The sequence below is a fragment of the Prunus avium genome, chromosome 7, assembly GCF_965620075.1.
Source record: "Prunus avium chromosome 7, drPruAviu1.hap1.1, whole genome shotgun sequence".
NCBI lineage: Eukaryota > Viridiplantae > Streptophyta > Magnoliopsida > Rosales > Rosaceae > Prunus > Prunus avium.
In genome coordinates, this window is record NC_142290.1 from 32,220,911 (window position 1) to 32,245,628 (window position 24,718).

The 24,718-nt window shown below is 36.9% G+C and overlaps 4 protein-coding genes and 2 pseudogenes across 4 annotated transcripts; 2 read left to right on the top strand and 4 right to left on the bottom strand.

Moving 5' to 3' along the window:
• The first annotated feature begins 526 nt into the window (after positions 1 to 526).
• LOC110753028 (serine/threonine receptor-like kinase NFP) lies at positions 527 to 2,636 on the top strand. The gene has a single exon (XM_021953823.2). It carries the CDS (start codon positions 624 to 626, stop codon positions 2,481 to 2,483), a length of 1,860 nt encoding a protein of 619 aa, XP_021809515.1. The 5' UTR covers positions 527 to 623; the 3' UTR covers positions 2,484 to 2,636.
• A 1,967-nt stretch (positions 2,637 to 4,603) lies between these two features.
• On the top strand, positions 4,604 to 7,134 carry LOC110752935 (serine/threonine receptor-like kinase NFP; annotated as a pseudogene).
• A 644-nt stretch (positions 7,135 to 7,778) lies between these two features.
• On the bottom strand, positions 7,779 to 10,364 carry LOC110753023 (protein LYK5 pseudogene; annotated as a pseudogene).
• Positions 10,365 to 10,497: 133 nt separating this feature from the next.
• LOC148293342 (lysM domain receptor-like kinase 4) lies at positions 10,498 to 13,705 on the bottom strand. Its single transcript, XM_021953805.2, has one exon. It carries the CDS (start codon positions 12,713 to 12,715, stop codon positions 10,625 to 10,627), a length of 2,091 nt encoding a protein of 696 aa, XP_021809497.1. The 5' UTR covers positions 12,716 to 13,705; the 3' UTR covers positions 10,498 to 10,624.
• Positions 13,706 to 13,857: 152 nt separating this feature from the next.
• Positions 13,858 to 15,612, bottom strand: LOC110753012 (cold-regulated 413 plasma membrane protein 4). The gene is made up of 4 exons (XM_021953806.2): positions 15,382 to 15,612; positions 14,446 to 14,553; positions 14,298 to 14,368; positions 13,858 to 14,203 (listed from the first exon to the last, which is right to left on the bottom strand). Exons 1-4 carry the CDS (start codon positions 15,501 to 15,503, stop codon positions 13,968 to 13,970), a joined length of 537 nt encoding a protein of 178 aa, XP_021809498.2. The 5' UTR covers positions 15,504 to 15,612; the 3' UTR covers positions 13,858 to 13,967.
• A 4,113-nt stretch (positions 15,613 to 19,725) lies between these two features.
• On the bottom strand, positions 19,726 to 20,569 carry LOC110752958 (putative calcium-binding protein CML41). Its single transcript, XM_021953734.2, has one exon. The coding sequence runs from the start codon at positions 20,419 to 20,421 to the stop codon at positions 19,846 to 19,848; it is 576 nt and encodes a 191-aa protein (XP_021809426.1). The 5' UTR covers positions 20,422 to 20,569; the 3' UTR covers positions 19,726 to 19,845.
• Positions 20,570 to 24,718: the final 4,149 nt, after the last annotated feature.

Consider the following 24,718-nt stretch of genomic DNA (forward strand, 5'->3'; position numbering starts at 1 on the left):
CTAACCGTTTAGGTGCCTCGAAGCAAGCTGTATATGGTTGTTCCTTACCAATCATTTATCAGATCATATACTTTAGATTATATCATGATATGATGCACGGTTGCTTGTGCCAGGAACAATCAGGATATTCTCTTGATTAATCCCAATTCACGTGGGGCCTTCAAATAGTTTTAGTGATTTTTGAGTCGCTGACTTTATATATAGAAATGGTAGGAGGGACAACTTGCCGTCCGAAGCTGGGTGTTTGTTTTAAACTAATCTGCCTTATTTGAATAGTTCTTAGCAGAAATGAATTTTTAGTACAGGAAACTGAAAACTAGTTGAAGCCTAGATGTATTTGGATCTATTTTTGTGTCTTTAACTTATAAAAATCACATCAATGATACTGCGTCTACTATTTTCTAATGACGACCAATGGAAGGAGGAGAGGAAATAAGACTCGTTCAATTTAAAGCTAGAGACACAGGTCCCCTGATATTTGTATAAATTATATATTTTTTATATGGATTGAAAGCTTTCCCTACAATGCCCTTCGGCTTTTCCATCAACCTTTAGTAAGATCACGTAAGCAAATATTGCAATAACTGGTTGAGAGCCTGCATAATCATAGCAAGGTCATAGCAATGGCAATCTCCTTCCTCGGCTCCCAACCTCTCTGTATTCTTCTACTGTTCTTCTTCACCACCCAAATTTTAGCTCAACCAGCACCATCCAACTCGAGCACAAGCTTTTCATGCTCGGTAGATGCACCTCCTTCGTGCGACACGTATGTGTCGTACCTTGCCCAGCCTCAGTTTTTGAGTCTCGGAAATATTTCTGATCTATTTGGGGTCAGTTCTTTATCAATTACCAAGGCCAGCAATCTAGTCTCTGGGCAGATCAGATTGATTGCAGGCCAACTCTTACTCGTACCGATCACCTGCGGTTGCACTGGAAACAGTTATTTTTCGAACATCACCTATGAGATCAAGAAAGGAGATAACTACTATGTAGTTTCAATAAATTCATTTGAGAATCTCACCAATTGGCATGCAGTGATAGATATGAACCCCACTCTGGATCCAACCCTCTTGCAGATTGGTGTCAAAGTAACCTTTCCTTTGTTCTGTAAATGCCCATCGAAGATGTATTCGGATAATGGAGTTAAGCACCTTATCACTTACGTATGGCAACCCAACGATGACACCTTTCGGGTGAGTTCCAAGTTCAATGTGTCACCACTTGATATCGTAACCGCAAACAATAACCGGAACTTCACCGCTGCTGTGGGCCTTCCGGTGGTGATCCCGGTGTCAAAATTGCCTGCTCTAGCTCAACCGAAAGCCCCTCACGGAAGAAACATATTCAAGCAGCGGTGGTGGCTCATTCTAGTCATAAGCTTGGGAGGTGTTCTAGCTGTTTCATCCCTTTTCGTGATGTTCGTGGTCTATAGTCGTCGTCAACATAAGAGAAGGAAGGCCTTGAATGGTACTGGATCATCTCTGGAGAGCGCTGAATGGTTCAATATGAAAGAAGGAAAAAATGATGAAAAATTAGAGCTCAAGTTCATACAGGACAAACTTCTTCCTGGAGTTTCAAGCTATCTAGGAAAGCCAATCATGTATGAGATCAAAACAATTATGGAGGAAACCATGAATCTCAACGAGCACTGCAGGATTGGAGGGTCTGTATACAGAGCCATAATTGATGGGCAAGTCTTAGCTGTAAAGAACACCAAGGAAGATGTCACAGAGGAACTAAATATTCTGCAGAAGGTAAATCATGCAAATCTGGTGAAACTAATGGGCATCTCGTCTGAAGCAGACGGGTTTCGCTTCTTGGTTTATGAATATGCCGAAAATGGCTCACTTGATAAGTGGTTGTACCCCAAATCTTCATCCACTTCAACTTCTTTAGCTTTGCTCACATGGAATCAGAGACTAAGCATAGCTCTGGATGTCGCAAATGGCCTGCAATACATGCATGAACACACGCAACCGAGCATCGTTCACATGGATATCAGGACAAGTAACATACTTCTCGACTCTAAATTCAAGGCCAAGATAGCAAATTTCTCCATGGCTAGAGCAGCTGCAAACAATGTTACCCCCAATGTGGACGTTTTTGCTTTCGGGGTTGTTCTGTTGGCCTTGCTTTCAGGAAAGAAAGGCATGGAGACAAAGGAAAATGGAGAGGTTATCATGTTGTGGAAGGATGTTAGGTGGGTTTTGGAAGCTGAAGAGAAAAAAGTGGAGAGGTTAAGAAAATGGATGGATCCAAATTTGGAGAGCTTCTATCCCATTGATGGTGCTTTGAGCTTGACAGCCTTGGCAAGGGCCTGCACACAGGAGAAATCTTCAGCTAGACCAAGCATGGCAGAAGTTGTGTTCAACCTCTCTGTGCTTACTCATTCGTCTTCCGAATCGACGTTCGAAAGGTCTTGGGCTGCTGCTTTGGAAGCAGAAGAAGTTCTTCAAACTATCAATCCGATCACTGCCCGTTGATTCAGTGATAAGGAAGCTACAAACTTTTAGTCCAATTAGATTTGTATTTACATATTCATAATCATGTACTGAAAAATAATCTGCAGTTCCTTTATGGGCTGAATGATGGAATTGAGTGTACATTTTACTGCTAATTTCAAGCTTTGCTTGTTGATGATGAGATTCAGTGTATAGCTTTCTTTCTATATGCAAATATCATATTATGGAAGCACACTAGTTAAGATTGTTGTTTATGAACTACATACTATTAACTAATTTGTTAAATACATAATCTAGCAACAAAAACCTATATTTTTCTGGAACCTTTAATTATTTACACAGAATAATTCTGCTTGAAATAGAATGGAAGTATGAAATTACTTCAGCCATGCCATAGCAGGCCTCAAGTACTTCAACAAGTGCTTTTACTTTGGGAATTGAGGAAAATGAACTTCAGTTAGCTAGGTAGCATGAGAGTTTTAACATAAAATATGTATTTGGGTTTTGGTATGAACTGATTTTAACAGATGAAGAAGAATTTCAGATGAAATAGGCCAAAAATGGCAAATCACAGGTCCTACACAAATGATTTAAACTAGAGGAACATGTAAATAAATTTATTTGAGAAATACCTGTGTAGATACATGTGTGGACTCTCCCTGCATTGTATTTGCAAAATAAAAAAGACTACCTAATTTTCAAAGTTTTAATTCATAAGTCATCTATACAAAAAAAATCACCAAAATTGAACAATTTTATGACCATTTGATTAGAAATTAGTCATTATAATATTTTGTGAAAAAATTGTGTTCGTCTATATGTTTCATCGAAACTACACACATTAATGGTTTATGATTTGTATAATTGTTCTCAAAGAAGACGTATGAATGAAGACTCCAAAAATAGATTGTTTACATAATTGAATTTGAAATCCAATATAAAATGAACACCACAAATGGTCTCTTAAATAAACTTGTTTAAACTAAATGTTCATTTTTCAACTTCTGTTTTTTTTTTTTTTGGTTTAAAAAATTCAATGTGTCATGACCCATGGACTACTCAATAGTAGCATTGAATTGACCAAATTACACAAATGGACAGGGTGATTTACCCACTTAGACTTTTGATCATGGGCTTTGATGTCATGGCCCATGGGCTACTCAAACATTAGTTTGGGAGCATGTTTTGTGGAAATTTCAATTTCAATTTCATTTTATTTTTTTTTTTTTGGTGAAAAATTTCATTTTATTTTTCAGTTGTTGGGTTTGTATTCTCTGATGGGTAATCAAATTTGGGTTCACGTACATGTTGTTTCCGGTTGGCATGGAATTTAGATGGAGGCGAAACTTTTATGAACTGCAGTTTAACAGACACATTTATTCTGCAACATTAGAAATGAATATTTTCTGTCACACACACACAGATATATATATAAACTTGTTCTTATGAGTGAGATGAAATTTGTATTGATGTCTAGTTTCAAATTAACTGTTCAAATTTTCAACAAAAAAAATTATCTGTTTTTTAAATTAGAGTTTTTGATATAAGTTGATTCAATTAGAGTTTGTATAAGAATGCAATTAATAGTCTACTTTAATATATTTTTTAAAATAATATATGTTACTTTTACTTGGTAGATGAAATATTGGAGGAAATTAAAAGACTATATTTAAGATAGTTCATAGTGAAAATTGAATAATCATTGACGTTCATAAATGTGGATAACAAGATGTCTAGAAATCCAAATGAATTCATCTAAGAGTCTAAGTGTCTAATGAATTTGGAGATTTTGTAGACAGAATTTGAATTTCTTTTTCCTTGGAATCTGGAGGTAGGAAGACAAAATTTATAAAGTGATAATTTAGAGATAATCGTCAACTTACTTGACATATGCTTCAAGCAGTGGTGGATGCGCAAAGGGATAAGAGAGGTTAGGCAACCCTATGACGGCCAAAACTGTGGATGTGAAGGTCCTCAGGCGACCCCATAGTGTTCGACAAAAGGCCTTCCGTTGCTGTTGCGCGTGAGGTTTCTTTTTTCAATCTTTTAAAATGATATGGCCAAAACAACGTTGTTTTGAGCTGGGCCTTAAAAATATAATAAAAAGACTATGGGCTTCAGCTGATCTGACGGTGAACAACATGGGCTTCAGCTTATATGCAAGACAACTAGAAGATGTGAGTAGTTCAACAATGGAATAAAAATAACAAATCTTCTATTTTTTGGAAAATAGAAAATGCTAAAAAAACAATTATCAAACCTTTCTAATCAAATGTAGTTTTCTTCTTTGCATATTCCACACTGAAACAAACGTTACTCAGTTAATAAAAATCTTATTACTAAAATTAAGTCAAATTTAGATATTTGAATTACTATTTCTACGGAAATTGTTTATGGTTTTATCAACGGATATCAATCTCGTTTTCATCATGAGTATTATCTTTCTATTTTTTAGTGTTATTTTTTAAGATTTCTTTCTACCAAATTAGAACATGTTTTACTCAAAATATGCCCACATTGTTGGGGCTTAAAAGGTCTTTCCAATTTTGAGTTGAACTACGCAAACTTTTTCGTGACAACAATGGGGAACTACATTAAATTTATTTCAATTTTTCCTCCATTTCTGTGATTGTTTTAAATTCAATATGTAATATCAATATTATGAGAAAAAAAATGGTAGTTTGATGTGATACTCAATTATATTTGTACTCACCCTTGAAAACTTTTACACAAGGTCAGAAGAGTTTCTTTCAACAAATTTAGGCATTTAAAGTGAACACTTTTTTTAAGAGCAAGAGCAAGATTGCATTCATAAACAAAAAATATATACAAATATCGGCACAAATAAAATGACCTTGTTAAAACCTTCCTAGGACGTTAAAGTTAATACTTATATCTTTAAAACTGAAATTACAAGAAACTAAAGAAAAAACAATATGCAATTAGTGAGTTCGCTAAGAGCACAAGTTGTCCCGTTGTTAATAGTACTATTGCATTGTCTTTGTCAAGCAGCTATGGTCAAATCAAGCTAGAGATATAGGGTAGTGCAGTGACCATGACATCAGTACTTGAATTTTTCTTACTATTATGTGAATATTTTTGTTTTTATTATTATATTAATTTAGATTCCTATCAAAGGCAAGACCCACAAAAGTATAGGCTGCAACCATTTGGTCCATGTCAATTATCACCCAGAAAACTCAAGTAACTTCTTGTCATTTTCAAGTTCAACCATTGTGGTTCTTCTTTCCAGTTAGCTACAGTACTTTTGACAACCAAGAGCATGATGAGCATCCCCTTGCCCTTTGGTAATATTATGAAGCCAGGAACTGCATTTGTTTATAGATATTGACCAACTGAGTTTTACCAGTTTGTGTAAATAATTGCCAAGACTGTAGCTACTTGCCATGCATTTTCCATTGTGGATTCTTTTCATGTATTAAACTAATCACTTGTGATTAATGACTAATCCTTTGCTGTCTGTTTCAAAAACAATTCATTACATATTGTCTGTTTTCAATGACTAGGTTTCTTAGGCAAGTTTCCAATAAAGGGTATTTATGCATAGTAATTTGAAGAGTAATTTTTTCTTTATGGTTCTGGGATTTATTATTAGTTCAAGATGAAGTAAATGACACACACAAGGTGAGTTTAATTTCTTTCATTCTATAAATAGTCTAGATATCTCTTCTTCTGATTGGATTTTTGGCTCTCTTGCTGGTCTTTACTCGTAGAACAGTATTAAAGAAAAGGAAGAAATCTTTCAAGGTCAGGAATTATGATCCTGATCAGGCCACTCAGGAGAAGTTACTTTCTGGGATTTCACAGTATGTAGGGAAGGCAATTATGTATGACAAAGAAATGATTATGGAGGCAACCAATGACCTTGATGAACTCTGTAAAATTGGGGATTCAGTGTACAAAGCCACCATGTATGGGGAGGTTTTAGCCATAAAGAGAACCAACAAAGATGTCAAAGAAGAGCTGAGTATCCTGCAGAAGGTAAACAAATGTGAATCTGGTGAATTTGATGGGAATTTCGTATGACGCAGATGATCGCTTCTTGGTTTATGAAAATGCTGAGAATGGATCACTTGAAAATTGGTTGTTCCCTGACTCTGAAGCTTCTTCAGACTCTCTGGCCTTCATCTCTTGGAGTCAGAGAATTCACACAGCACTTGACGTTGCCAACGGCCTGCACTACATGCACGACCACACTCAACCAAGCATTGTTCACTGGGATGTCAGAGCAAGAAATATCCTCGTAGACTCCAACTTCAAGGCCAAGTTAGCAAATTTCTCAACAGCTAGACCTGTTACAAACTCGTCGATGCCAAAACTGGATGTTTTCGCATTTGGGGTTTTTCAGTTGGAGTTACTTTCAGGAAAGGGGGCCATGGAAACAAAAGAAAATGGTGAAGTGGTTATGTTGTACAAAGATTTAAGGGAGGTGTTGAAGGTTGAAGAGAAGAGCGTTGAAAGGTTACAAAAATGGATAGATCCAAAATTGGAGAACTGTTATCCTCTTGATGGTGCCCTGAGTTTGGCAGCCCTTGCCACGACATGCACACAAGAAAATGCACAGGCAAGGCCAAGTTTGGCTGAAGTCGTTTTGAACCTCTCTGTACTAGCTCAGTGTAGATTTAAGGGAGAAGAGGTTTAGAGAATGGTTTGTAGTGTTTAGGACAATAACTTAACTTGTAAATGAAAACTTTTGAAAGAGTAACAAAATCGTTTTATTTTATTGATTTAGATAAAAAAAAAAAGTTACAAGGCTTTTAGAGTTGGCTGATGGGAGAGTTAGACAAGCTGTAGTTTTTCAGCTTATATTTTTGTATAGGCATCAAGCCTATATATGTAGGAGACTTAACCGGCAAGAGCTTAGTCGGTGAGATTAGTTCTTTGAATAATTTATATTATAACACACTTTGATTTCTCAGAATTTTTGTATTCACCGACTTTGTTAAGTCGGTTTGCACATTCTTTAAAAATATAGACTTTTCTATATCACTAAAGACCTTTCTATATTATTCAAGTACAAGTGTGCATTATTTTTTAACACTCAGTCATCCTCTATGACAACGCATAAATTTTCAACTTCAAAGTTTAAAACAGATAGCATTGTGGAAGTAGTCATTCCAGTCGAAACTCTCTGATTTAGGCTGGGAGAAAGTACTATGATTTATAAGTCATCTCTAGATTTTGAGGTACTTAATATCTGTGTGTGTTTCTATTCTTTCAATGAATTTCTGAACAAGTTTGCTATCTTTCCTTTTTCTTTTATTTTCTCAACTTTGATGGAATAGGAGGTTGTTGTTTTTCCTTAATGGCAATAATAGTTGACAACAAAACAATTTTTCATGTCATGCAATGGTTCCACATACATGATACAGAAGAACAGTACTTTGTGCGATACACTGTTGCTACTAGACTATTGTTTTACAAAAATATTTTGCTTTTTCTGTATCCAATTGTATTTTTATCAAGGATGAGAGTACTTGATGGATTCTTGGTCTGCTTTCTGGCTCTTCAGCCAAGCAGGCTAGACTTAGCTTTATCATTCGTACTGCAAACTCCATGCAATGCTCCGCATTTAAATTAGGGTCTATTAGCCTATCAGGGTGAGCTTCCGCATTTCCTCCTCCCATTAACGTAAATACTGCTTCAGCATTTCCTCCTCCCATTGTTGTAAATACTGCTTCTGAAAGAAGCACTTCTACACCATCCTGCAAGAACACAGCTTCTTTTCCTGTTACCAATTCCAGCAGAACAACCCCAAAGGCATATACATCAATTGCAGGTGTCACCAATCCATGTTCTATATATTCCGGTGCCAAGTAACCTTTTGATACCTGGGCATACCGTGTAGACGAATTCCTATTTGCTTCCTTCTCTGCTGATCGTGCGAGACTGAAATTTGCTATCTTCGCCCGTAAATCTTTGTTGAGTAAAACATTGGTGCTGCTAATACCCTTGTGAACATAAGCAGGATAGATGAAGTTGTGCAGATAGTGGAGCCCATCGGCAATGTCCAAAGCGATCTGAACCCTATGATTCCAACTCGGAACTTCTGGACAACTTTCTTTCTTGAGCCAATCTCTTAAGGAACCATTCTCCATGAACTCATACACAAGATAGAAATCCTCACAATGTTCACATGCACCGAAAAGGCTGATTAGATTGAAGTGGTTGATCTTTTTCAGTAATTTCACCTCCTCAGTTGCATCTTTGCTCATCCGTTTTATGGCTAGTACTTTTCCATCGAGAAACCCACGATAGACAGAGCCACCTAAGCAGTTCTTGTTGCTGAAATCCTCTGTAGCACCTTTCAATTCTTCGTATTCGAAGACTTTCAACCCAACATCAACTTCTTCAGCAACGGTAACAAAGAAACTTTCTCGCAAGACCCATTTCTTTTTTCCTTGTATATTCTTTTGAGAAACCATTTTCTGGTGATAAAGAAACACCACAAAGATAGCCAAACAAAGAACTAGCACAAGAATTCCAATTCCAATCCAAACATATGCTTTCTTTGACCTTCTGTTTCCATGAATCGGAGTAACTGGAAGAGAAAGGCGTGGTGGGGGCCCTGGTGGGTAGTGAATAATGGTTTGAGAGCTTGAAGGCTCTACTGACAGTGGAACGAGAATTGGTGTTAATGCATACAAAAGAGGATCATCTTCTGTAAACCCATTTGCATAAGCTACACTCTTGGCACTTACATTAAATCTCTCACTAACTACAGGGACAGATTCGCCCCAGCTGACCAAGTAAGTCAACAGAAATTTTGTACCATTGAAAGTTTGATTGCTTGTGGGACAAGCACATCTAAGTGGTACCTGTAACTCAAAACCAGGTTGCAAGCTTAATGCATTATAATTGTTTTCGTGCATAAGAGCATTACAAGTAGACATATTCTGATATGTATCAGTTGCTATCGTATGGTAGGTGTCATCAATACTGGGAATACGATAAGAGGCTTTAGCCTCATAGTACTCACCTGAACAATTACAGACTACAGGAACAATCACCTCTTTGTTTTGAGGCAGCGAGAGTGTAGGATCTGAGACATTGTTGATTCGGGCAAGCTCAGACGGGTCTGAAGCGGTAAGGTTTGATATGGCAGAGACTGAATTGTAAGGGGGTTGAGATTGAAAAATCAAGAAAGCCTTGCAGGATTTCTTTTCACCATTGCAGGTGTAAAGAAAAGTTGGGAGTGATCCTCTGTCATCACTGTCAGCACAATCAAGAGCTGAGTTTTCTGCATAACTTTGTTGAGCTTTGAGTTTTGGAGTGATTAGCAGCAAAAGTAAGAACCTGAGTAGAGAGCAATCATCCATGATCAAGTTTCTTTCTGTGAGAGGACTTTTGGGAGAGGAGAAACTTCAAGTCTTTGAAGATGCGAAAGAAGTCTTTGGCAATATAATTTCTGCAACATCAGCATTACCGCGTACATGTTGTTTTGAATAATAGGTTTTTGTAGTTATGTTGACTAACTAGGCTTCTCAGGTGGGAAGTTTCCCAGAAAAACCAACCAGGTTGGGGCCCAAGTTTAACTTATATTTGATTTTAATCTTATTTAAAGAAGCAATGCTTCACTTACTAAGGGAGTTTAGGGTAGGACTATAGGGGGAATCAGTGCTTTGTAGCACTCTTGACTTGGCCAACTCTATTTGATTAAAAAAAAAAACCCTTCTAGAAATATTCTCTAATAAGAGAAATGAATGCCATAGACCTGGTTATTTTAAAAAATATATATATCTATGGTAAGGTCTTTAACTTAAGCTTTAAGGTATAACCAATTCCATAATTCATATAGTCTGCAAGAAACTGATCATTTTTCTTGATAAAAAAGTTCCTGTCACTCCTTCCTTTATCTCTTCTAGAATTTTTACCACAGGTTTTGTATTTATATGATTACTGCCGCATACCCATAAGCCATGATCAACTTCTTACGCCTCAATATTTAATTATTTTGTTGTTAATAGATAATTCTGCACATAGGACATTGTTTAATGGACTATAACCAGATGTATAATGCAATAAATTACCTTATTTCTTTAGCATAATGAGGAACAAGAAGTATCGGACGAATCTTAACTGCCGTATTTCTAAAAGAACAAAACAAGCAGTAAATTACAACACAATCTAAGTTGACTAAACTAAGTAGTTGATTGAGATCCTGTCCCAGTTTCTCTACCATCAATAAATCCCTCTGTACCTTGGTAGCCTGAGATGTTGCTTGACAATTCCCAACCGAGTGAATTGCTCATAGTTCTTGAGAGAAACTGTACCATCTCCTCCATTGCTGGGCGAGCTGCTGGGTTTTTATTTAAGCAACTATGGATCAATCTGATCACAAAAAGAGCAAGTTCTGGAGGATAACTCTCTTGCATAGAAGGATCGATGAAGTGCCTCAAACTCTGCGGTCCATCTTCGTCGTTCAGCACAGAGTTTAATAAATCAGACAATTGTCTATTTTCCTCATAAAGCACAGCAACCTCTTTTCCAGTGAGTATTTCTAGCATGAGAGCTCCAAATGCATAGACATCAAGCTTTGTGGAGATCAAACCATTCTCCAAGTACTCAGGAGCCATGTATCCTATTGTTCCAACAATGTGATTTGTCAAAGGAACCTCACCTTCCGGTGCTTCGGTTGACCTTGCTAGACCTAGGTTTGCAATCTTGCCCCTGAAGTCACTGTCAAGAAGAATGTTACTGCTCTTTATATCCTTGTGCACATGGGGAGGAGTGGTGAAGCTGTGGAGATAATTAAGCCCTGAGGCCACATCCAACAGAATCTTTATTCTTTGTGTCCAATTCAGAAATTTCCCATCATTGTTGCTGTAATAGATCCAATCACTCAAGGGTCCATTGACAGCATACTCATAGATAAGATACCAATGTCCATCATGAAAGCAAACTCCTGACAGGCAAATGAGATTAGAATGGCTGGTTTTGTTTAGTAAATTTATCTCTGTGGACGCATCTCCATTCATTTTCTTGATGGCTGCCAAATCCCCATTGATGCTTCCACGATACACAGACCCCTTAATCAAATAGGTGGAGCTAAAGTCATCTGTTGCGCGTTGCAGTTCCTCAAATTTGTAAACTTTGAGGGATTGAGCTATGCCAGATAGAGCCTCTAAGAAGTCCTGAGATCCTTCTTCCTCCTTTTTCTCTAGTGGTTTCTCAAGTGCCTCAAGGCTCTCCGAGACAATAATTGAATTGAAACCCTTCGTACCTCTGCTTCTGCGAAAGAATGTGCAGAAGATAATGATGCCTATGACCAACACAAAAGCACCTCCTCCAAGAACCCCAACAAGGGCATAAACCCATTTTTTCGTTGAGTTATTAGAGGAAGTGGAAGGTGGCGCCGGAGGTGATGGTGATGATGAGGGTGGCTCTATGGTCTGAGAACTAGATGGAGGGTTTTGCAAAGGAACTAAAAGTGTGGTGAAGGGATAAACGGTAGAGACTTGCTCAGAAAGTCCATTAGCTTCAAGAGTTCTTCCGGTATCCGAATCAAATCTAGCACTAATCTTTGAAACATAATCCCCTTGAGCGATTATGTAAGTCAAAAGATACTTGGTCCCCACATCAGTTTGGTTCTTTGTGGGACAAGCACATCTAAGAGGAACACTAAGTCTAGTACCAGAATACAACTCTTTTGTAGTGAGATTAGTATTCTGGTTCATCATAGCTTGACATGTTGATAGGCCTTGCAAAGTGTTATTTGCAATTACAAAATATGTATCACCATGCACAACAACATGAGATGTGTTTAGCTGATAGAAATCACCTGAGCAGGAGCATGTGATTGGAACAATCACCAACTTGTTCGTTTCAAATGTTGCAGTCTCGGAAACCGAATTTATCTCCGCAATCTGAGACGGGTCAGAAGCCAACATAGCAGAGATTGCAGAAACACTGTTGTAAGGAGGCTGGGATCTGAAGGTGAGATAAGTTTGGCAACTTTTGTTCACTCCATTGCAGCTGTACCCAAGAACAGATTTTGAGTAAGTGTTTGTGTTGTAACAATCTGTAAACGCCTGGCCCTCATAAGGCTGCTGAGCAACAATCAAAGAACAGCAACAGAAAGTGGTGAGAATGATGGCAGATAAGATGAGAGAGAGGAAACTCATTTTTCTTGGAATTGAAAGGTGTGCTCTGGCAAGAAAAAAAGGTTGAGACTTTAGTTGGAATATATTCCAATGTTTTTGTGGATCCCTTGAAACGGACGTTTCTACCATGAAATTTCCTGGTAATTATTTTTGTGTTGAATTATTGGCACTAACTTATACCAAGCAGGGCGGATTGAAGAAGATTGTCTAGTTGATTTTTTCTTAATAGTTGTCTTGGTTGACCAGCCTCCCCATTATCAGGGAAAAAACTTGCCTGCACTGGGGATAGGACAACAGTCCTATCCCCCTCCAATCGCAGCCCGCCACATGTCCAATTTTGTTAGAAAATGGGCACGTGTCGGACTGTGATTGGAGGGACTGTTGTCCTATCCCCGGTGCATGCAAGTGTTTCTCATCAGGGTTCAACTTGTATAAACAAAACATGATATCTATATCAGAAAGAATATATGATCTGTAAGCGGAGTTTATCTTCAATTAATAAAAAGATTTTTCTATTCTTATTAACGAGGTTGGGTTTGTATTATAATACTAATCTTCGACATGTATCGGTATTGATTAAGAGATCCTTAAGTCATCTGCAAAAGGTTTGGTCTTGAAGTTGAACCAGTAAGATCAGTTTCGCAATTTTATAAACCTCAAGTTTGCAGTCATGTCTTTAAGACTGCATTACCCTATCAAATAAGCTTATTATATTGTAGGCTAGATAAACAATTCGAGCAGTCCCATTGAGGAGAAGAAGTTGCATGTAACGGAGTGTATACCCTTTTTCTCTCTATCACTCTCCTCGCGTGATAAGCCACAAGAGGAGATAGATAGAGAGATTGGGGTATACACCTTGGTATAGGCAAGTTTTTCTCCCCCGTGAAATCAGAAGTTTTTCAACTAGCGTTGCTTTCGTTAGTCATTTTCCACACCAAACAATGTCAAGCTTGAAGGCTGCTTTAAGTCTCTGACCAACATAAGTTCTAATTACTCACTGGTCCCCGCAATTTACTCGGCAAACACTCTATTTCTAATCTGAAATATCTGATGCAGAAAGACCCGCAACTCTAACATCCTTTTCAGTGGGATTAGTGATAAATATTTTATGCGGCTCATTAATATATTTCAGTTATCAGAGAGAAACATTAAGAACACCTTTGATTAGCATCAGAGTTCTTGTCCTGTGTCTCAAGAATGTTGCAGCTTATGGCCATTCAATCCAGTTCACCCGACTCCTAGGACAAAATCAAAACTATAGAAACTAAAAATCTTGGTTAATATAGGTGGAATTTTCATTAACATCTCTGAGTCCATCACAGGCCAAGAATATTCTAGAATTACATTTCATGATCTAGAAGGCATGTTTCTCCTCTTTTTTCTACCAAGTTTCTGAGCATAGATACAATATTGTAAAGAAGAAGAGAAATGCAATACAGAGACAATAAGCAAAGCAATGAAAATTACAGCGACAGTTACTAAAACCTCCAATTCCTCGAATCTCTGTTACGAAGAGCAAAACTCCAATCATTAGACAAAAGATGCAGCCCACGATGCTATCGCGCAGTCCATTTGCCACCAAAGTAGGTGGGACGACAAATAGGAGAAACCGAGAAACTGCACACAGACACAATCATCAGAAACCGAAATCTAAAATAGCAACACAATCTGTAGACATAAGTGAGACTCAAGAGGATATTAAAAAAAATACCTGGAAAAGTTCGAGGAAAGATAAGGTTTGCAGCAACAGCAAGAAAGGAAACCCAACAACCAAATTGTCCCCTGCATACTTTGATGTGTAAGTTTAGTGGACATGTGAGCGTAATATATGAAATTAAAAAGGAATTGGCAAGAACCACCTCAAAATTTTGAATAACACCGTCGGGAAGCTCGTAAATAAGAACAGTACAAGAAGGCTACTTTGCATGGCTGATCTCCGCCCTACTCGGTTCAAGATTAACAAAATTCTGTACACAATGTAGGATACGGCGAAAAACCACAGTAAGAGACGGGTTGAAAACAGAGCACCAACACGTGAATAGTGAGAACCAATTCGAATGTAATATATCTAAGGGCTCCCGAAGACAAAAGAAGCATGTGGTTCTGCAGTTAGCTACATATGTCACCGAGAAGAGGTGATCTTCATCTTCATCTTCATTGAGAGAATATCAAGTCAAACAACCTAACATACTCATAAACAAAGCCAAAAACATATGCAATGCCCCAGTAGCATTCACATACAACATAATTATGTCCTAGCAGTCTTGCCCCAGAGATCTGAAGTTTTGAAATTTGTATAGTGAAACACAGAACAGATTAATAGACACACAAAAAAAAAAAAAAAACGCAGAACTCGAATTGCTGTTCCACAAGTGCTAAAACATCCTTCACATACCAATCATATCATACTCATAATCATTGATGACAAAACAACAGTGACAACCATGGACATTAGACGAAAACCAAAGCAGTCATGGTTCAGGGACCATTCACAAGAGATTAATAATAAATTTAATTGAAATATAATAGGAGGAAAGGAAATGACTTTGCTTTGGTTATCATTAAGAATTTCACGGCTTGCCAAGATAAATTATTTGAGTTTAAAATGGGGGTTCTCTCATATTTTACTGTTAAACCAATACAGAATACAAAATCAATATAATTAAAAAAAAATGCAGATGTAGCCATTCTTTCCACCACCATATGCATCCAATCCAAGTAAACCAACCTAAACCAAAAATAAAATAAGAAAGAAGGAAAAAAAAAAGGTGAAATTGAACAGTGAAGTGACTAACAAGGCAAAGATGGTTCCACCCCATTGAAAGCTGGCACGAGCACTGCTGGCGCTTGATCCTGCTTCTGCTTCTGCTTCTGCTTCATATGCAACGGTCGCAGCCACCAATTCAGCAAAACCCATCTTCTCCAAATTCCCAGCCTTCAATTCTTTTTCGCCATTATTTCTTCATGGTTTCTTTCTCCACCTAAAGACTACGACTGGGGAGTGGGGGCTGGAATGGAAGGTTGGAAATTTTTTTATTTTTGAGTAGCCCCCCCACGTGTGTTTCCACCTAACGATAGCTGCACGTGCAGGGCACGCCTGGGGGCCATGTTTTCGTCTTTGCTTCCTCGTACGGTTGTGCGTAAAGCGAAACCAGAACTTTGATTCCCTTTAAAATAGCCATCCCTAACAATAATGGGTGTTCACTTTTTGGGCCTCGTGTTTCATGGCTGGCCCCCATTTTAGAAGCCTTTTATTTCGGTACATTATTTTTCTAGTGAATTAGTGCCCGTTGGCATTGCTTATTTGAGGTGATAAGTAATTTTAAAAAAAATTTGGGAAGTCCAGCCCATTTGGTAAACTGTGAGAAAATCACTTATTGTTAAAAATTGCTGTGAGAGAAAGCTATAAGGGAAAACAGCTAATGAGGTGCTTTCATTTTCTGATTATGCAGGAATCAGTTTTGAAGAGGCGCTGAGTTTAATGATTATGCCACAATCATTTTTTGATTATGAAGAAATCAATACCAACAACACTTTTAACAAAAAGTTTACCAAACGCCAAACTACTTTCTCTCACATCAAATCTGACAGCGATTATTTTCACAGCACAGCAATGCCAGACTGGCCCAGAGCTCATTTGGGAGTGATTATAAAATTTATAAATAGGCCAATAATCACTTTTATGGAAAATCACTTCTCCATATAATCACTTTATAAGAGGTTTTAAGTGCCCATTTGGCATTGCTTATTTGGGAATATAAGTGATTATTTTGAAAATTTTAAAAACTTAGCATGTTTTGTAAAAGATAAAAAAAATCACTTTTTGTAAATAATTGTTGTGAGAGAAAGCAATTAGAGAAAACAGCTAATGAGCTACTTTCATTTTTTTATTATGCGATAATCAGTTTGGAGAGCACCCTAGACTTTAATGAAAATTTCAAAATTTTGAAAATAAGCCCATCTATTTCACACTCGCGTCTCTCTTCTCCTTGTTTCAATCTTCTCCTTCCATCGCTCTCTTCCACGTTCATCAGAGCTCCCTCTTCGCCTTCTCTTCCACTTATCCTTCTTCCTTTAAACCTTAGAAATACTAATTTCACAGTCACTCATTCTCTGGAAAACCCCAAAAACAGACTTTGTGATCTTCCTTCAAATTACTGATTTGGCAATGACAACTAGAAGATAGAATGATTGGAAAGGCGTGAGACAAAGCAGCCATGACTCATTTTTCCCTTTGTTACTATCTTACTAATGAAGAGAAGATAGAATGATTGGAAAGGCGTGAGAGAAAGTAGCCATGACTCGTTTTCCCCTTTTCACTATCTTACTTATGAAGAAAAAGCTTTAAACACTATGGAATGGTAAAGGTTTTTGCATTAAACAAGAAACAATTTGCTTTTCTTAAAGGTGATAAAAAAAACCAATATGGACCCATAATTCAATTATTTAAATAGAGAATTCCTTGTTCCTGTTTGTTAAGAACCAATTCTTATTTCTTATTAAAGAAGACTCGAGAGAGTGAAACCCAACCCATTTCATTTCATACTACAAAGACAACAACAACTTGAGTAAAAAGAAAAAAAAAATTATGCTTTTTAATTAAATGCTCCATTTCAAACCAAAGACCAGTCCCCTAAATAATTTCAATATTAAATTGGAGAATTTTAAACACTTGCATAGAAGTGTTATTTCACCATAATGTTCTTTTTAGTCATTATACATAGTTCACAGCATTTTCACACAAAAATTTACCAAATACTCAAAAACTGATTATTATACCAACATCACTTTTAACAAAAAGTTAACCAAACGCAAAACAACTTTCTTTCACAGTTGATTTATCTCACAACAAATCTGACAGCGATTATTTTCACTTAAAGTTATTATACGGAAGCACTTGGTAAGTGTTTCTCCCCATAAATGATTCTAGCCTTTCCAGAGTCACTCTCAAATAAGCCCTTAGACTTCAATAATGTTTATCTTTATCTTTAAGGTCAGTTTGGCATTGCTGTGTTGTGAAAATAATCCCTGTCAGATTTGCTGTGAAAGAAATCAGCTGTGAGAGAAAGTAGTTTGGCGTTTGGTAAACTTTTTGTTAAGAGTGTTGTTGATACTAATTCCTGCGTAATCCGAAAATAATTCCTGCATAATCATTAAACCTAGCGCCTCTTCGAAATTGATTCCTGCATAATGAGAAAATGAAAGCACCTCATTAGCTGCTTTCCTTATAGCTTTCTCTCACAACAATTTTTAATAATAAGTGATTTTCTCATAGTTTACCAAACGGATTGGGCTTCCCAAAATTTTTAAAAAATCACTTATTACCCCAAATAAGCAAATACCAAACTGGCACTAAGTGTGAATTTGACCTATACATTCGAATAAAAATAAATTCAAAGACGAAAGTACACTTAGACTAGGGTGGACTTCAGTCACACAACTCCCAAGACAAAGTCAGCCATTTATCGACACATAATGGACCTTAAATAAACCTAATTTGTAACCAAAAGAAAACTAAACTTAATTAAGCATCTTGATTCGTAATCTAACAACATAAGAATCAAACAATCTAACAAATTTCTAGGGTTGAGTTTTGTTTTCTTGTGAAGTTGGTTTATCTTCGGTCCCATTGGGTTTCCCCTCCAAATTTTGAGTATAAACAGAAAATTAGTGATGCACATCCATTTAGGTGAATGACCTAGATAGTGGCTTGGTTCTTATCCCTTGGCCTGCTTCAAAACTTCAAACCGACCTATGAAGTCATTTTGACATCAATTGTGCCTCACGTATGTTGGATACCATTTGCGAAGGTTCGTAGACTGGTCATCATCTAGTAGGTTTACTTTAAATTGAGACCTTTACGTATTATCTTCTTCTTCTTTTTTTAACATTTTTTAATAGCATAAACGATAGTCTAAACTATAGGAATGAGGATTTCTAATACACGCATACAACCAAGATATCATAAGGATTCAAACCTGAGACTTCTAGTCTGCAAGTCAAGCCATTTTTCCACTGGACTAGACCTCATTGGCTACCTATTGTTTTCTTAAGTAACCAATTAAGACTAAATACTATAATACTTATCTAATAATTAATATCAAACTCAAACAGTAGATGATCCTTCTGTTACAAGCATGCATGATGCATGACATATTAATTGTAGAATAAGGATATGTAGCATTTAGTTCCTCCGCTTGATTTTTGACACGACTAATCTTATTGACTTTTCTAAGCCATAAACCTAATTCAAATTGTGCTGTGGCATGCATCTCCACCTTCCACTTTGAAATTACCAACATTGTATTAGCCTATGAGGAGGAGAAGAAGAGAGGAAGATAATATATATGGAAACGAATTTGGTATGATTTAGAGGAATAAGAAACTTGTTTACCGTGGTTTCTCTGTCCAGGTTTTAAATTTTAATTTCACACAGTTTTGAGTGCACTGTGATGTTTATGATTGTCACGGATTGACTCTACTTTCCTGCTAGCTATCTTCAACAATTATGTCACAAAAAGAAAACTAAAGGCTGTTTCCTGGTCTATAAAGCTTATCTATCAATTTTCTTTTCCTTTACTTTTCCTCAGTCCTCATAACTTTGCTTCAGCTTTAAGCATTTTACAGATGGCATCATGGGGCTCTTCAAATCTGATGAATATATGCTCATCCTAAATTTGCAATATCAATGTTGCAACAAAAGCTTTAAGCTTCCTTGAAAACAAAGCAAACCCACATCACGCATTGTCTGCAAATATCATTGAAAACTCTACAACTACCTTCGTCCTGTTCATGTAAGTTTATTAATGAATTTCAGATTTAATATGTTGAAACTAAATATAATATTACTAGTCATCTTTCCTACCCTAGAGTTTATCTCATGTGGTTTTCCTAGGAATATGGATTAACGTGTTTATCAAAGTGTGGATCTAATAGACTTTTTAATGGGTTCAGATTATAAAGGCTAGGTCCATGCTCTCAATTAGTGATTTTGTTTACGTATGTAGTGTCTTAAGTGTGTGTATGTTTCTTCGCGATTCGGTTTACAGTTTTGCTTGAGCTCTCATTATGTTTGTGCTCAACTCAAACTCTTACCACTAAAAACATGGCAAATTTAAGTTTAAGTATTGCAACATGAATATAGAAATGTTCCAACTCCATAAAGAAAGATCATGATAGAACCACACAACACATCCATGCATATACATATTTACGACTAATTAGACATTATTAAATCATCAACCATGAACTTAATTAAGTTAAGCCATCATTCGATGAAACTCATTAAAATCAACCACCCCATTGCCGTCGGTATCAAAAACTTGAATCATGGTGACACACTCATGATATGACTTGGTGTCACCAAGCCTATGCAGCATCCTCTGCAAGCTTCTAGGGGTTATGACCCCCTTCTCCAATTCAAACATCTCGAAGGCCTTCTTCAAGTCCTCGTCGTCTCCTCCTCCTCTGCTCATCAGCTGCAGAAAGTCTTCAAAGTCTAACAGGCTGTCTCCATCTGCATCAAGATCTTTGATCACAGCCTCAGCCTCCTCATGCGACATGTACTCACCTATGGACCCAAAATAGGCTCTGAGCTCGGAGGCTGATATTTTGCCATCGCCATCTCCATCGAAATAGCGAAAAACTTCTCTAAGCTCATCTTCCCTGCTTGTCCATCTTGGACTGATTGGCCCAACTGGAGCACTGGTCGGGGACAGAGGAGATTTAGGGCTAGATTTGGATGATCTTCGACCAGGGAAGCTGAGCTTGAGACTTTTGTTAGAGAACCATTTGGAGGGTTTGGAGATTGCCCTACTGTCAGTTGTTGTTGCCATTGGTGGAGAGAAATTATTAGAACTAGAGAGTTGGTGTTTTCTGTGCAAGAAACTATGTACAAGTGTGTCACGTCTTATGTAGGCAGAAAAAGAAAATTGAAGCTTTTGAAGTATTGGGAGCTGCAGTGAAATTGCAGGGGGGGGGGGGGGGGGGGGGGTGAGGAAAACAATACGATTGCAGAGACTTTTTAGGTGGAGAGGAAGGTGCATGGAAACTTCCTAAAAGAATTGATTGCTCACTGACATTTGGATGGTTCCCATACGCTTTAATTTCCATGGGGCCTATGAAACTGGTGGCTCAAGTTATACCAAAAACAAACAAAACAAAAAATGTTTTATGTTGGTATAATTCGTCACTGTTGGCCTTAATTTCAGTGTTAGTAAGGTTGAAGGAGTTTTCAATTGGATGTATAGCTTTTGACCTTAAAGTCGACATAAGGTACCTTAAAGTTGTTATGTTCCACATAGTGTAAACATAAATTTGTGATATTTGTATATGATCAATACTTGTTGTAGCTTTACTCAAAGCAAAGCTAAATTTGATCCTAGACTCATGTGTAGCTTTATGTAAGAAAAATACTTCCCTACCTCGGCTTTATTGGCCCCCTTTTTTCTGTCTCCCTCCTCACGTGAGGTAGGAGCAATGAAATCAGAGCATGCAAGTTTCTCTTACAAAGACTGTATCCTATGACCACAAAATAAGAGAGGGCTCCTAAAATTTAGACTTAGTTTAAGATATTGGACCCAATTCAACACAAAACAAAAAACAAAAACAAAATATCAATTTATTTGTGTAAGAACAAAATTTGATTAGAGGTTAATTAGACAAAAGAAAATGTTATACTTTAAATTAATTTAATTTAAGGAGAGGGAGACTCGAACTTGAATGTAAGGTAACAAACTCATTGCCTTGACTAACTGGCCTAACACACAATTAGACGAAAAGTTTGTTTAGGCTATGCTCCACAGCCCACTTCTCTCTAACTCCTCAATCTTACCTCTCCGATTATGGATTCCAAGGAAGAAATTGAAAGGAAATTGATAGAATGTGCGTGAGGGTGGGTGGGTCTGGCAGTTGTGATTAATTATGGTAAAGTGAGGAAATTTTGAAGAGATAATGATGATGGAAATGATGTTTTGAACCTAATAATTTTGTAGGCCAAACGAAAAAGGGAAAGAATAATACCACAAGACTCGTCGAGCTTATGACATTACACCAAAATTATTTTGTGTAAACAAAGACTTAATTGGGTCTGTTTTGACCTTCGAATGATTTCAATAGTCAGAAAACTAGAATTGGCCTAAATTTGTTAGAATTTCACAATTAATTCAACCCATGAGCAAATCTAAGACAAATCTATCAACATTGAGATAGAAAAGATTACCTTCATTGTCAATCCATTGCCATATATATATTTGAGCCATATGTGCCTCAAATAATGGTAGCTAGCCGAACAATATCTCTTTCACTGTCAATCCATTGTCTTAATTAATGCCTGAAAAACATTATACATGTGGGTTTTTTATGCGTTTGTGGATTCAAAGATTATGGCCTGGCCTTCTGTAAGGCTTTGGATGTCTAGCACATGGGCCTTACCCAAATTAACCTTGAAGAATTAGTTTGAAGCCCATGGCCCTTACCCATTTCGAAATGGCAATTTAATACACGAGTTTATGCATGAGCATGGGTTTAGGACCTTAGGGTATTTTCTCTATTTAAGAGATGTATTTAATGGTTTTGCAGAGACTTATTGAATATTTTTTTGTTTTTTTAATACATGTGATAGTTTAAACTACAAGGGGAGAGGGGTTTCTAACACACTACTAAGGTGTTATGGGGTTCGAACCTGAGACCATTGGCCTGCAAGTCAATATCTTTTTCCATTTGACTATACATCGTTGCCTTGTTTATTGTTTTTTAAGCTACCATGATTTTTTTGCTTTTTTTTTTTCCGTATGTTCATGTATAGTGTGGTTCTTATTGATGTGAGTATGACTGAACTGATAGTGGTCGGAATGCTATAAGAGGAATTGCCACTAACGTTGACTATGTCTGTTTACCAACTATCGATTGGAACAGTTCGACGATAGCAAAATTGAGAGAGAGAGAGAGAGAGAGAGAGAGAGAGAGAGAGAGAGAGAGAGTGTGAGGAAGAATAAGTGGCTTGATGGTTTAAAGTAACTAGTGTTAAGGTGATGTTAGGCAGAACCATGCTTATTTCGATTTGTGGACCAAAACTGAAAATTTAAGCAGAAACATGGAATCGGTTGGTTTGGTTTAATTGATTTGGTGGTTTTTCGGTTTAAAATTCAACCCCTAAATATAAGTGGTTCGAGATCCACAACATAAGCAACGGAGTAAAAACCTGAAAATCTAGATTTGAATAAATTTAATTTCAGCATAGTGGAAAACAAACAAGAGCTTAAGATTATGATGGAAATTGACACGAAATGTGCAACTTGGCAACCTTTTTTGGGAGAGGTCCCCGCATATGCGCCCGACAGTACTTCAGAGGATTAGGCATGGGCCATGCCTGGGGATACCTCGGAAAACCAAAAAAGTAATGATAATGCATGTTAATGGAGTTGCAAACGCTCCAAAGTCAAAAAGATTATTACCAGGCAGGCTCCACTTGGGATATATATACATATATATGAGGAATTGAAATTAGAAAGAGACTTGGACAAAGTTTATGATATTACTTGATGTGGACTAAACACAATGTCATATTTCTTAATCATAGACAGCCGTTACATTACAAAGTGTTAACCTCGAATTACTTTAATTAATTCATACATATCGTATTCAAGCAGCACCAGTTGCCGCATGCTACAAGAGACCTTTTCCTACAAAATCAAACCCAAAGTTGGCCAAGTACCAGAGGATATAAAAAAACGCAAACGTTACCCTCTACATCGCTTTCGACTTCGATATATATATGGTTTCAATTCTTTTTATATCACTTTACCTTAAAATTTCAGAGATGCCTCCTTAGTCATGCGAGACAAAAGGAAATATAAAATAAAAAACCTCAAACGTTATCGATTCTTTCTGAGTCTGACCAACAAAACAAAAAAAAACACGTAGTAGGGAAATTAAGATAAGCACGAAGTGACATTGACACACGTGTGCGATACGTTTAGTAGCCAAGTGCAGCGAACCGTCGCCGTGTGTTTTGTCGTTTTGCTTTTCGTGTGAAGGGATCAAATTTAAACGGTTGTTATTCTCATCTTCTTCCAGCTGTTTTTTCTTTCCTTTCGTTATCTTCTTCTCTGCTACTTTTTTTGTTTATGAAATGGAAAACCAAATGATGAAAAATAAAAGGAAAAGCTGTTACCAACTTTATTGCCATTGATGACACACTGCAAAGGGACCCAGACTTGTCAGAATTAACATCCATGCCCCTCCATATCATAAAAATTTTCGTACGAACCAGATTAATTTTAGATGTTTGCTTTTAGGTGAAGCATGGATGAACCTGGATGAGTATGGAAGCCAGGTTCGAGTGAATTACTGGCGATTCTGGAAAACCTTGCTGTTGGTTTGTTTTGTATGTATTATGCATTTGAATTTGGTCTTCATGTTGGGTTTGGTTCACAATGCTTGTTATTTTGTGGCTGCGCAAACATGTGTTGCTGCTGCTAAGTTAAGACGCAAATATGGGAAAAGTAATTCAACTCCTTATAAATTCATACTGGATCTCTTAACTTTTTAATATAGGACAAACAGTCGTTTATTATAATGAACTGATGAACAAGGAGTTCCACAAAAATATGAGAGAGAGATAGAGAGAGATGTTGGTGGTTGGCAACAACATGGGGCACGTAGTTAGATGTTCAAAGTACAAATATTTTTAAACAAAATTAAACCATCGATTTTATGTGTGACAAGATCAGTACTTAAATAATTTGCTTCCATCTCGCAAAGCCATCGTCCAATCATCTACTTTATACGTGTTACGTGATATAATAACAATATAAGTTAATTTATTTCCTTCTATAGCATAAACTATATATATGGTAATTGTAAAGTAGCTGCAACTTGCAAGGAAGAGGAGTAGGAAATTCAAGATCTTTGTTTGATACCATGATACGATTGGGTGCAACGCCAAGATCACAGCTTGGCTTAATAAATAAATAAAACCCGAGCATGAAATATTAGATTCCTATTGCATGACTTCATCTTTAAAGCATATTAGATTAAACAAGAAAACAAATAATATATGAATCTTGGATCATGCAATAGCACTCAATTTGTAATCATATATTTCCATGCAAGAGGGGAAATAAAAAAACA

Excerpts from the sequence above, each read along its gene's own strand:
- LOC148293342 (XM_021953805.2), bottom strand. The coding sequence starts at position 12,715 with ATGGTAGAAACGTCCGTTTCAAGGGATCCACAAAAACATTGGAATATA.
- LOC110753028 (XM_021953823.2), top strand. The coding sequence starts at position 624 with ATGGCAATCTCCTTCCTCGGCTCCCAACCTCTCTGTATTCTTCTACTG.
- LOC110753012 (XM_021953806.2), bottom strand. The coding sequence starts at position 15,503 with ATGGGTTTTGCTGAATTGGTGGCTGCGACCGTTGCATATGAAGCAGAA. Across the intron at positions 14,554-15,381 it reads GGTGGAACCATCTTTGCCTT|AATTTTGTTAATCTTGAACC; the intron begins GTTAGTCACTTC and ends CATTGTGTACAG. Across the intron at positions 14,369-14,445 it reads GTGTTATTCAAAATTTTGAG|GGGACAATTTGGTTGTTGGG; the intron begins GTGGTTCTTGCC and ends CAAAGTATGCAG.
- LOC110752958 (XM_021953734.2), bottom strand. The coding sequence starts at position 20,421 with ATGGCAACAACAACTGACAGTAGGGCAATCTCCAAACCCTCCAAATGG.